The 12,983-nt window shown below is 41.6% G+C and overlaps 1 protein-coding gene across 3 annotated transcripts in view; it reads right to left on the reverse strand.

Moving 5' to 3' along the window:
* The window catches only part of ARHGAP18 (Rho GTPase activating protein 18), a 132,960-nt gene extending 120,432 nt beyond the window's left edge, over positions 1-12,528 (reverse strand). For 2 of the 3 annotated variants that reach the window (XM_070376650.1, XM_070376651.1), the window contains exon 1: positions 12,327-12,527. In XM_070376650.1, the coding sequence (XP_070232751.1) occupies positions 12,327-12,439 (113 nt within the window). In that variant the 5' untranslated portion in view covers positions 12,440-12,527. Of the gene's footprint in view, positions 1-12,326 lie in introns of all 3 variants that reach the window. The other variant, XM_070376652.1, reaches the window with a different exon arrangement.
* Between the last annotated feature and the right edge of the window lie 455 nt (positions 12,529-12,983).

Consider the following 12,983-nt stretch of genomic DNA (forward strand, 5'->3'; position numbering starts at 1 on the left):
CATGACTGAGCGACTAAGATTCTGAAGGAAGTGTGGTGAGAGGCAAATACGGTGTAATAATTGGTATAGTAAAGCAACATTTCTGAACAAGAAAGAAAGGAAATTCTACAGTGATGCTATTTAGGTATTCTGACAAGCAGTGATAAGAATTACTGGACGACTGCTAAATTTAACTAATGTTCTGGGAGGAGAAAAAGTAAGCAATTCAAATACTGACAATTAATTTTTATACAGCTTCTGGGATGTTTTCCATATGTATTATGTGATCTCAAAAATATTATGTACTCCAAAACACTACATCTGTATCCAATAGTCCCTTAGAGTAAATATCACTGGATATAAACAAACAAGGGCCTTTAGCACATCTGCTGCTATCAAATAGAGGGAACATGTTCTTCACAAGGAAGATCTCATTTCTTAGGATTATTCTTTCCAAATTCAAATCCACTTGTGCCTAAAATCAAATTTAGAACCTTTTGTGAAAAACGTTTTTGAGAATCTTTTTTTTTTTTTTTTGGTGGAAAGGAGAAAGGTCTCTATATTAAATTTTTTGCAAACATAATACTCAGTCTTTCCAAAATATAAAATATCAGTCAATGCACAAATACAGTTAAATTCCTAGGATATACAGGGTACTGAATCCATCTAGTGCTTAGGATAAAGAAAAATTAGGCCTAAGCTTAAGGCATTTATGCTCTTGATGCGTAGAAAAAATTTTCCAACATAAATTTACCTAATAAAGCAAGGCCAGAATGGTAAGTGTACATAGGATGTGCACGTACTGGTGGAAAATAAAGTCAAGCTCCAGGGAACAGAGGTTTCTGTCTACAAGAGCAGTTGGCCTAAGGCCAGAAAAGGCAGGTAGGAGATGCAGAGAGACTGGAATGATAACTGAGCCACTTATTGCCAAAGATGACCTTGTTACCCAGCTGAGTAAGCCTCTCCTTCACTGAGAGGAGGTGAAGCCTGTTCCTCCATGCTCTTAAATTCCAGATGGGCTATGATTCATTGGCCCACAGAATATGGGCTAGCGGCATTGAGTAACTTCTGAGGCTAGGCCTAAGAAGCCTGGCAGGTTCTACCTAAGACATGTTAGAATGCTCATTCTGGGGTAAGCCAACAAGAGTGTGGGAAGTCTGACTCCTCTGATTCTGCCATGCAGTGAGGAAGTCCAAGCCAGCCATTCAGAGAAGCTGCAAAAGAGAAAGAAGACCCAGCAGTGCAGGTCAAAGCTGTGCACAAAGAAGCCTCTGATGACCCACATGCCTCAGCCCACCTTGCTTGATGGATCCCAAGAAAGAACTTGATTGTGATCCTCCAGAATCAACAGAGAAAACTGATAAGTCACTAAGTTTTGGATAGTATGTTACAAAGCAACAGACTGAAACCACCACCTTGACCGTCAGGATAGGGGTCACATACAGCGGTACCTGGGTCAGATCCAAACTGCAGACTGGATTTTAAGGGGCTTACTCAGCATTTTTAAAATTCTAGCTAACATTTTCTAATTAAACATACATTTTTCTGCCTGCATTTTCCAATCATCTGCTTCACTTATTATATAATCTGCCAGGCACTATTGATTCTTAAGTATATAAACCTTTTTCTAAAAAATGGGGAGCAAAGGATTAATAGGGCTTCCCTGATGGTTCAGACAGTAAAGAATCTGCCTGCAACACAGGAGACCCAGGTTCAATCCCTGGGTCAGGAAGATCCCCTGGATAAGGGAATGGCTGGCTACCCATTCCTGCCTGGAAAATTCCACGGATAGAGGAGCCTGTCAGGCTACAGTCTATGGGGTCGCAGAGAGTCAGACATGACTGAGCAACTAACAAGGAAGGATTAATACACTTATACATTTACCTAAATATATCCAGTCTGATGACATTATGTAATTATACTATATTCCAGAATGATTCAAAAATGCTATAATTAAAAACATTTTAGCCTGGAGATATTAAAGCATATATATCCCCATTTTAACAATCCATGCTTTACTTAAAAAAAAAAAAAAAAAAGACATCATACAAACTTACTTCTACTGTGACCTAAATAACTTCTATCAGATGATGGACCATAGCTTTGACAGCATTATTTGGAAAGAAATGAAAAGACACTCACTTAGTAACTCTAGTCTAAACATTAATTATAGAATAAGTTGATCGAGTTACATGTTTCTATACCACCTATAAATAGACAAAGTTCCTTTCAACTTTCAGTTCCCAACTCACCTTTTCCTACTCAAACCAAATCTTAATTACTCAATAACAAATTTTTGTGAAGCTTTATACTTCAAAAAAGAGAACCACACATGGCTTCCTAAATATGATACTGAAAACGTTGTTTCAGAATCTGTCCAAAGTATATTGCAAGCTCCCTCAGAGTAGGAATTCTTATATTCATTTTATTTTAGGCTTATATATACTCAGCAAAGATCTTCACAATTGTTTATTAAAATACATATTAAGATTTTTTGAATAATTAAAATTTTAAGACATTCTACATTTATATATTTTTAATGCCTTTCTGAATTATCCAAATCTTATTCTAGGTAGGATTTCAGTTTTATGCTGCTCATCAACAATAAATAATTCTTACTATTTTTTCAAAATATATAGATGATACCTGAGAGACATTAGCATTCAGAGATAAACCAGATCTCTAGAGCCAAACCACCGAACTTGAAAAATTCTTGCTAGTGTGGATTCCATTAATTTTCTACACAGCTTCACTTTCACAGCAGCATGCTATTAAAGCATTTCCCATTTTAAGTTAATTACATTTTACAGTTGTAATCTGATTCAACTAGAGACACAACATATATCAGTTTCCACATTTCTAAATCTTCCAAATAAATGACAAATTTTGGCTAGTGCCTGCTCCCTAATGTAGGACAGGCACATGTTCAGGACGTGTGGAAAGATCAGGACCTGTGGAAAGATCAGGACCTGTGGAAAGACACATCAGGGTATGCAGCACTCCCGTTTGCCTTGAGAAGTGCAGTGTACTGCTGCTGCTGCTGCTAAGTCGCTTCAGCCGTGTCTGACTCTGTGCGACCCCATAGACGGTAGCCCACCAGGCTCCCCCGTCTCTGGGATTCTCCAGGCAAGAACACTGGAGTGGGCTGCCATTTCCTTCTCCAGTGCATGAAAGAGAAAAGTGAAAGTGAATTTGCTCAGTTGTGTCCGACTCCTAGCAACCCCATGGACTGCAGCCCACCAGGTTCCTCCATCCATAGGATTTTCCAGGCGAGAGTATTGGAGTGTACTAGAGAAAGACAAAACTAAAGGCAGCAGAAAAAAACATCTCTTTCATGTCTCAACTAACAGAGGTCCTAAAAGGCAGCAAAGAACATCATCCCCAACTTACTCGAAGATTTTACTTAGGTTTGAAACATGTTATTGGGAACTCAGGACACATTCTCCCATAGCAACAATGCCACAAATATATGGTGCTTGGGGTTTTCCAACTGGCGAAAAGAACTCTATTAAGCCAGAAAATGGCACAACTGGAGCTCTGTGGGATTTGATTACCATCTGTGATGCTACTTTTCTGCCTATGGAAAATGGCTTCTGCATAACTCAGTGGATTACACCTCCCTCCTCTCTCCAGCTCCGTCTCTTTCCTTCCTCCAGGTTCCCCCATCCCACCACTAAAGTCCCCAGTCTCTTAGAGGTGGAGGCAGAACAGCCTACTCGGTAAGCCACTCATAAGCAAGAGCTACCAAGTTAATAGCAACTTGAAAGGCAGGTATGAGAGGGATATGCGGAGAACTGGCTAAGGGGACAGAGTTTCCTATCGCGAGGCCCAGTGCACAGTAAGCATTTAAAGGAATGTATTATGTATGATACAGAGGAAGAGAAAAATCAATAGATAGTCTTTAAGTGCGTGCACTAAATGGGAAACGGGATGCAGCTCAGGGGTAACTGTGTGAGGATCTGGGCTGCGGATATCACACCTTCACTTTAGCTCTGCTCCATGAAATATCACTGCTCGGTTATAAGATCAAGAGTTGTTCAAAAAGTACACAGGTACATTTTAAGGGGGAAAAGTGTAAACATTATCCTGTCTTCAAATATTTTAGCTATGGTGATATATTGGGGCTTGTACCTACAAGTATTCAAATAAGCTAAAGTCAGTTTGGTCTTTGGAGAAGGCAATAGCACCCCACTCCAGTACTCTTGCCTGGCAAATCCCATGGACGGAGGAGCCTGGTGGGCTGCAGTCCATGGGGTCGCTGGGAGTTGGGCAGGACTAAGCGACTTCACTTTCACTTTTCACTTTCATGCATTGGAGAAGGAAATGGCAACCCACTCCAGTGTTCTTGCCTGGAGAATCCCAGGGACGGGGGAGCCTGGTTGGCTGCCGTCTATGGGGTCACACAGAGTCGGACACGACTGAAGCGATTTAGCAGCAGCAGCAGCAAATAACTGTTCCTTGCTCTACATGAGATGATTTTCCACATTATTAAGAGTAACAAATGATTTAGAAATTTATATCCACCCAAACTACAGAAAGTTGTTTAAAACAGTGGGCCTAACAAGGGTTCAGTACCCATTAAGCCCTTTTTTAAGATAGGTATTCTTAGTATTTCTTAAAATTAATATAATTTGAGATATCTTTATAAATATCTTAAACTTATTCCAAAACACTATTTCTCAAATTAAGAAATTATACTGCATATGTATTAAAGCAAACATTCTTTTCCCAAACCACTTACAACTCAGCTTCAAAGATGCTTTCTAGCAGTATTTCCAGATTAATTCACCAACATCTGTGACTGAAAGTAAAAGTGTTAGTCCTTCACTCATGTCTGACTCTTTGCGACCCCAAGGATGTAGCCGCCAGGCTCCTCTGTCCCCTGTATCATCACAGACGGTCACTGTGCTTTAGAACAAACACTCTTAAGAATGTTACATATACTAACTCATTCAAACCTCATAACTCTTGAATTATGTATTAATATGCCCAGTTTGCTGGAGAAGGCGATGGCACCCCACTCCAGTACTCTTGTCTGGAAAATCCCATGGATGGAGGAGCCTGGTAGGCTGCAGTCCATGGGGTTGCGAAGAGTTGCATATGACTGACAGACTTCACTTTCACGCATTGGAGAAGGAAATGGCAACCCACTCCAGTGTTCTTGCCTGGAGAATCCCAGGGACAGCGGAGCTTGGTGGGCTGCCTGGTGGTCTATGGGGTCGCACAGAGTCGGACACGACTGAAGCAACTTAGCAGCAGCAGCATGCCCAGTTTGAAGAAGGAAAAGAAAAAACTGAGGCTCTATGACATTAAATAACTTGCCCAAGATCACACAGCTATTAAATGACAGAACCAGGACTCTGACCGAGACAGTCTAGTCTCAAAGTCTGTGCATGTAATCACTACACCCTACTCCCTCTTATACTCATTCAAATTTTTATTACCTGCCTAGAGTAGGTCAAGCCCTTTGCTAAACCCAAGTACAGAGACAAAATGAGGCAAGACCTCCATAATCAAGGAACTTACATTTTAATTTAATACACAGCAAAAAAGGAAAGTGCAAATTAAAGCAAAAAGTTCAGTATGACAATTCTGGTTAAATGAACTGTCCTGGGAAAAGTTAGAGTATTGAAAATGATTCAGCAATTATATGCCTGATGTGTACATTTTTTTGAATGCTTTCAAAAGCTACACAGTTGATCTTTATAATTAACCTTGTGAAGCAGAACTTTAACACACTCATTTCATAGACGAGGAATGAAATCGAATTCTAAACAGCTTACCAAAGATGCCAAGTTACCTTTGGAGGGAAGCTGCCCCATTGACAGAATCTGCTTCTCTAAAAAGACCCCAGATGGTCAAATCATGGGCTTCCCCAGACAGCTCAAAAAAATTAACTGGGCAAAACTGATCCCTGTTCAAAAATTTGAAATTAGCTCATATGCTATGAGGTGTAAGATCTTAGAGGGCTACACAAGTGGGGCATCCATTAAGAGACAAGCTCAAGCTCAAAATATGATTATACAGCCAGTGGACAGAAAAGAATAGAGTCCCCAAAAGAGAGCAACTTATCATGTGACCAGTCCTGAGGGAAGAAGACATGGTCTTTTCCTTATGACCCAGATGCCTGCAATAAACCTCATTTTCCCTGGAGACACAAGTGTTCTTTGCAAAAGTGACTACCGAAAGAGCATGTGTCAAAGGGGTGACATGTCACCATTTTTTTCCCAACACAAAAATTCAGATGTTTGGTGGACTTGAGTAACGACTCCAGATGTAGTAACTGACCATGCAGATCTCCATGGTTTCTGTTTACTTCTTTCAAAAAAGGGGATAAACCTGGCCAGCTCCCAGCAACAAATGCAGAAGTCAAAAGAATGTGTCTTCAGAATTATCCACACATCATCCCGTCTGCTCCCTCTGCCCTAATCCACCCAACACCTTGACTTGTCCCTATCTATGCTTTGTGCTCAGTCGCCTCGGACTCTCTTGTGACCCCATGGACTATAGCCTGCTAGGCTCCTCTACTTATGGGAGTTTTCAAGCAAGAAGACAGTGAGTTGCCATTTCCTCCTCCAGGGATCTTCCCAACCCAGGGATCTAACTATTGTCTTCTGCATCTCCTGCATTGAGGGTGGGTTCTTCACCAAATAGACTGGGAAAGCCCAGTCTCCTCCTGTAAGAAAACTTCTTACTTTCTATCTCCTCTTATCAAAAGTAAAACAAAGACATTAAATATCAGTACTGACTAAAACTTTGACAACAAGCCATTTTATCTTGGAGTATTTGTATGAAATGAAAGGTTTAGGTCAGGAAAGAAATCACCCAGAGGGGAGAGTTCAGGAAGGGACTGGCATCACACCTGGTCTAGGACACCTTCTTCCCCAAACCAAGCTTGGAGGCCACGCTGCTAACCCTTCCCATGCCCACCCTCCACCGTACCACCACCAAAGCCACAGCCTGGAGGCCTCAAGTTTCTGCTGTTGCAAGCTTTCTCACAGGGCCACCACAGGGTAACAAGTAGAGAGGCTTCTCTGGACTTCTGGGTAGCATTCAGACAAGATGTAGGAGAGCAGAGGCTGCCAAAGAGTGTGAGACCTTACAGATCCACAACCATGGGACACTGGGAACTTCTGCTTGGCACAAGTGTAGCCTAGGCCTCTAGGATGCTGGGTCCTTTTTCTAAGCTGTAAATGATACTCAGGTGTACAGATAATGAGGAATTTTAAAACAAGAGAAAAAAGTAATTCATTTTGGTGGGCCAATTATTAAAAACTCTTTAGGTCTAATTGCCAGGCAATCCAGAAGCCATCACGAGCACTGTTAAATGCATCAGTCTTTGTGAGTTTGTTTTGCTACAACACTCTCAAAAACATGACAAATACTAAGAACTTAAAAGAGCAACCATAAACCTTGCAAAGCACTAGCCTCACTCAGAAGAGAGATGAGGGTAAACAGTGAAAAACCTAAGTGTGCCATTGAAGTTGAGGAAAGTTTTCAGCAGGTTCCTTTCGTTTTGCTTTTTTTTAAAAAAAAAAAAAAAAAGGTGGGGTTCTTGAGATTTATAAATCCTTATACTTAAAAGACATATACCTAATATAAGTCCCATGAAGATACTTTAAAGAGGCCCACAAAAATCAGAGACCTCACAGATGAGGATGGTTAGAAGGCAAATACCACACAATTCTAAATGAAGGTAAGACTTGTCTGGTTAGAATACTGGCTGTGTCTTTTAACAACTCAAGAGAAAATTACTAGTAGGACTTTTAAATGACACAGTAAAGAAAATCAGTTTTTAGAAAGCACTCTTACACCAGGAAATGAGGACTAGATTGATCTAGAAAACAATTATCCGTATGGGCAGGTTAAAAATGCATTTGGTCACTAACTCCTGCAAAATCAGAAAGACAAATCACCCTTAAACTCCAAGGTCAAGGAAAATGGTCCTCATATTACATAATTTCATTATAAAAACTCTTCACCATTCCTTCTGTCACCAAAAATATATAATTTCAAATAATACATAAATTCAAAAGGAAAGAACTCTATCTGTGGTAGCGTACTTTTTTTCTAATGTTACAAATTCAACTTGAAAGACATAAGAAGGTGGCAGCCCTCTTTAATTTGGCACACCGGAAGCAGTAATTCTTAAAGGAGGAGGACAGAAGCATGGAGGCAGCAATTAGTCCAGCTGCCAAAAGAGGACCCACCCACATTCCAGCCTGCCATAAAAGTCAATGTTTGCAGACCTCAGCGTGGCCCATCAATGCCCCAAGGCAGGGCCTGTTATAAGTGGCTGTCACTAGTTCAAATTGTAAATGTTGCTTTGGATCAAAAGGACATCTCCAGGGTCTTTTAAACTTCCAAGGCCTGAACTTTTACATCATTAATTGCTGGTTATGTCATTTTTAGTTAAGCATATGGATCATGGCCATGTTTCTTAACACATGACAAAATATTATTTGTAAAAATACTTCTGAAATGAAAAAGAATATATTGTACACCACAAAGCTCAATAAGTTATTTTTCTGTATCTACTGTGAAAAAAAGCAGAGGCTAGCCATAAACTCTTCCCTGTTCTATGGGCTTTACACAGATCTTCCCACGTAATCCTCCCTGTGAAGTGAGTACTACCATGAAGTTCAATTTACAAGACAGTTAAATAATCCTTCTAAGGCCAAGCTGCTAATGACTGGCAGAATTGGGATTCGACCCCATGCAGCCTGGCCCCACACCCAGAGTTTCAGGGTTTATGTCACTGTGACCTCGTGCCTCCTGGTTCTGCCTCTGCCCAAAACCAGTGGCAAATGGCTTCAGCAAAACAAAATCTTTCATGATGAACACCACACATGTACTCATGGAAGACATAAAAATATCTCATATGATAACTAGATAACTAGAGTCAGAGGTTCAGTAAGAAGAAAAATACTACTGACGTTAATATTTATCAAATATCAGCAAAAACTGATAGGAAGCAAATAAAACAAACAGCTCTTCTTAAAATGACAGGAAAGTCAAGGCAGAATAGTAAGGATAGCCAAAATGCAGTATTTTTTGAAAAACTGCTTTGCAAAAGTAAACATTAAAAAACCTACTTGAAAATTAACAAGTAAATAAAGTCTTATAAATATAGCTACTCATAAAAAGTGGTTTCCTCTGGAAACATTTGACTATGTACAACTCAGTCAGAACTAGCATTAGCATATTTCTTCAAATCCTAATGTTTTCAAGAAGAAACATAACAAAAAAACTTGAAAGCAGGATTCTGTAACTATTTGAAAGACTAACCAGGACTGGGCTTCTCAGGTAGCGCAGTGGTAAAGAATCACCTGCCAATGCAGGAGACACAAGAGATGTGGGTTCGATCCCTGGGTCGGGAAGATCCTCTGGAGTAGGAAATGGCAACCCACTCCAGTATTGTTGTCTGGGAAATTCCACGGACAGAGGAGTCTGGCGGACTACAGCCCATGGGGTCGCAAAGAGTCAGACAGGACTGAGCACACACACACAGCAAAAACAAGAGTAGCAAGAATTCCTTAATCAAATAAACAATGACTATGTCCCGATAAAGAGGGATAATGGAATGGAATGGAGGGAATTTTAGACTAACAGACAACTTACAAAATTAGCTCCTTACTATTCCAACTTTCCCAAAGACTAAAAGAACAATTGAAAAAAAAAAAAAAAGGATTTGGTAATATAGGTCTAAAACTCACTTTCTATAAATATCCAAAATCATATACATAATCCTCTATACTTATCAAATGGCATATAATGAGTTCATCTAATTGAACTTTTGAATAAGTAGTTCATCAAAGTGCATATTATTTAGAAGAGACAAAGTCTTACAAAAAGCCAAATTAGACTTCTGTGCTGCCTTCAACAAATGTTAAATAGGTGGACACAGAGTCTAACTTCTGTCTCTTTTTCAGAGGTTTTGCTTTATTTTGGTTTGGTTTGATTTTTGAAGTGCTTTTTAAAATAGGCATCTACCTTGCACCTTGGGGCAGCTTGCCAATGCTTAAAGTACAAGCTGAGCACCCCAGCCCCAAAGCCCCGTGTACTGCCTCTCCCTCACCATCACCTTTAAGGGATCACTCCTGATGCCATTCCTTCTTCAAATCCCTCCTCCCTCCACCTACCCCAACTGCAATATCTCAACCCTTCCAAACTAAAGAAGGTGCCTCCCAAAGAAACACTGAGCTTATCTGATAAATTAGTTAATGTGCTTAAGGGTAAAAGCAAAAAAGGACTGTCCCTTTTCTCGCCTTTCCTCCCAGCCCTAAAACAAAGGCTCCCATCTTCTCCAGCAAAGGACTCTGATTCAGTGGTGGGAACTGGCGCCAGTATGGGCAAGCAATATGGCAGCCAGTGGTGGGGAGGGCGGACCTGAAAAACAGATCTGGTGCTGCCACCCCATGGAGAGCAGTCACTCTGAGCAGCTGCGCCCCCTGCAGCCTCTTGACTTTGCTCTAACCTAAGCTGAAAATGGGGGGTTCCCTGGTGGCTGAGTGGTAAAGAATCCACCTACCAAAGCAGGAGCTGCAGGTTCCATCCTTGGGTTGAGAAGATCCCCTGGAGAAGGAAATGGCAACCCACTCCAGTATTCTTACCTGGAGAATCCCATGGACAGAGGAGCCTGGCAGGCTACAGTCCATGGTGTCTCAGAATTCGGACACAACTGAGTGACAACAAGGCTGAGAATGACCCATCCTTTCCTCTCTTTTGTCCCACAACCCATTCAAGTATAGGTCACTTGAGTATAGGTCACCCACAACAGGCAGCTAAGCTCCAAACATAGGATAAAGTCTCCGTATCTCAATACGCAAAGCCCTAGAAAAGACCTTGCAAAAAAGCCTAATTCCTGGGGTTTGAGTCAAGGCAATAAAAGTGAGAGGTCAGGCCTCAATGTCCCTAAGGTTCTTTTCACTCAGGATCCAAAATTCAGCTCACATCCTCAGGCCATTCCAGAGTAAAGTCTCTGGAGAATGTGCTAAGTCTGCACAATTCTGGCAATTTGGACTGTCAAGAGGAGTCGAAGTTATGGACAATAAGGGGTTGGCATTGCTGTCTGCTTACTGCTGAAAGGTAACTATCCCCTTAGTGCACTACAAAAAAAAAAAAAAAAAAATGGTTGAAAACATGTTATGAGCTCTCAGACAAAATACTTAAAAAGACAGAAAATAAAATAACACACCCAAAGTACAAGCAGCAAATCCCTTTTATCTTTGGAAATGAATTAATTCAACAGAATACATATGGTGGTTGCTATGTAAGGAAAAATTCTAGTCAGCCTGGGAATCTAAGGCAGAGTATTACAGCCATTCCTTTGATTTTTATTCCCCTCCCCCATATCTGGGGATTTTAAAACAAATGAAAGAAGGCATTATTCCAGCTTAAGGCCTAAGCATAAGTCACAAAAGAACAAAGAAGGTTTTATTATCACATTAAACATCAAGGAGGAAATGTGCTTACTGATAATTAGTGTCCTACCCTATTAGGTTAGCATTTGCTGTTTGCAAGCTTCTGGGCCAATATTTACAATTTATATCTAATACGGAGGTAAAAATGTTCAGCTAGTGAGAAGGTCATTAAGGAAAGCTAAGGGGAAAAAAAAAAAAAAAAAAACAACTTGAAAAAACAGAGCAAAGTACACAGAGAGAAAGGTACTCTTTGCGCCTCAGTGGTCTATAGAATATTTGCCCCCTCTACCTATAAAGTGAGTTAACATTAACCACAGGTCACTCTGGTAGCAGAGTACTACTTCCTGACATAAACCTTTCTGAAAGCTCCCCCCAATAACAACAACAACAAATCTACATACACCAAAGAATGAGAAACATACTGCCACAGGCCAGTGTCTTGGGCTTTCTGCCTAAGAAGTTTGCTTTCAGCCAAAAGAGAGGGGGGAAAAAAACATACTGTAACAACAACAGATTGTACAATGAACAGCCCTCCTGCTTGTTGGCACTGTTCCCAAGCAGCAGTTTCAGTGGCTGGGCCTTGGGCCCATTCAAGAATTCCATCCCACAGGAAGTGTTTCAAATATAGTTATTTGATCTTTCAGCATTTGCAAATGCACCTGCTGAGCGAGGAGCCTGACAGCCATCGCCCCAGTTCCTTCCTATCCGTCTTCACCAGTCATCGTAGAGGCGGTTTCCGACTCAAACTAGGTGAGATGTAAAGTACAGAAAGCCCCAAACATTTCTGCTGCTGCACGAGGTTAGGCGCGACCCTGCGGCTGTAGCTTACTTTCTACCCACACCAACTTCCCTGTCACTTTCTTCCCTGAGGAGCAGGTAAGAGCGTTTTGTTTTGTTCTCTGGCTTTCGAGTGCCCAGGCTTACCTCGAGGCGGCTTCCTCCCCGCCCTTGCCATGGCTCCCCCCCAGGGCCTGGTCCTTGCCGCTGGGGTGGTAGGCAGTGAGCACAACTGCCTGGGAATTGGAGAGCCAGCTCATGGTGAGAGAAGGGGCATAATTTCTGCGATCCTGACACAGAGGAGAGAATGAAGTTCTTGGCTCGCCCGGCAACTCGACTCATTAGCATCCGCCGGCTCCGCCCACCGAGGTCGGCGATTCACACGGGAGGGGCGGGGCCTCTCCGCGCGGGGCCGCGCCTCTCCAATGGAGAGACCAGAGACTCAGAGCCATGGTCCCAGCCCGGGACCAACCCAGTCCGAAAGGCCTAGGTTAAAGGGTGGGGTGTAGGGGTTACTTGTTGCCCCCTCCCCTAAGTTATTCTGATCCGATTAAACTGCCAGGTTGTAGCCGCCTCTCATTTTTGTAAGCACAAGTTTTCTTGGTTAGGAAACAATGAATTGCCGCAGAGCCTTTTTTTTTTTTTCCTTTCTTAATTCCTGTTTCCATCTGATAATTTCTGCTACTTCATGTAACACGAGTAAGGGCTTTTCTTAACCCCTGAACGTCAGCGTTAAAATTAACCATAGCAAAACCCAATGAACCTGCCCAGCAAACAAGAGAGGCTACCTCTTGTGTCTGGTTA

The sequence above is a fragment of the Bos mutus genome, chromosome 9, assembly GCF_027580195.1.
Source record: "Bos mutus isolate GX-2022 chromosome 9, NWIPB_WYAK_1.1, whole genome shotgun sequence".
In the NCBI taxonomy this organism is placed as follows: domain Eukaryota; kingdom Metazoa; phylum Chordata; class Mammalia; order Artiodactyla; family Bovidae; genus Bos; species Bos mutus.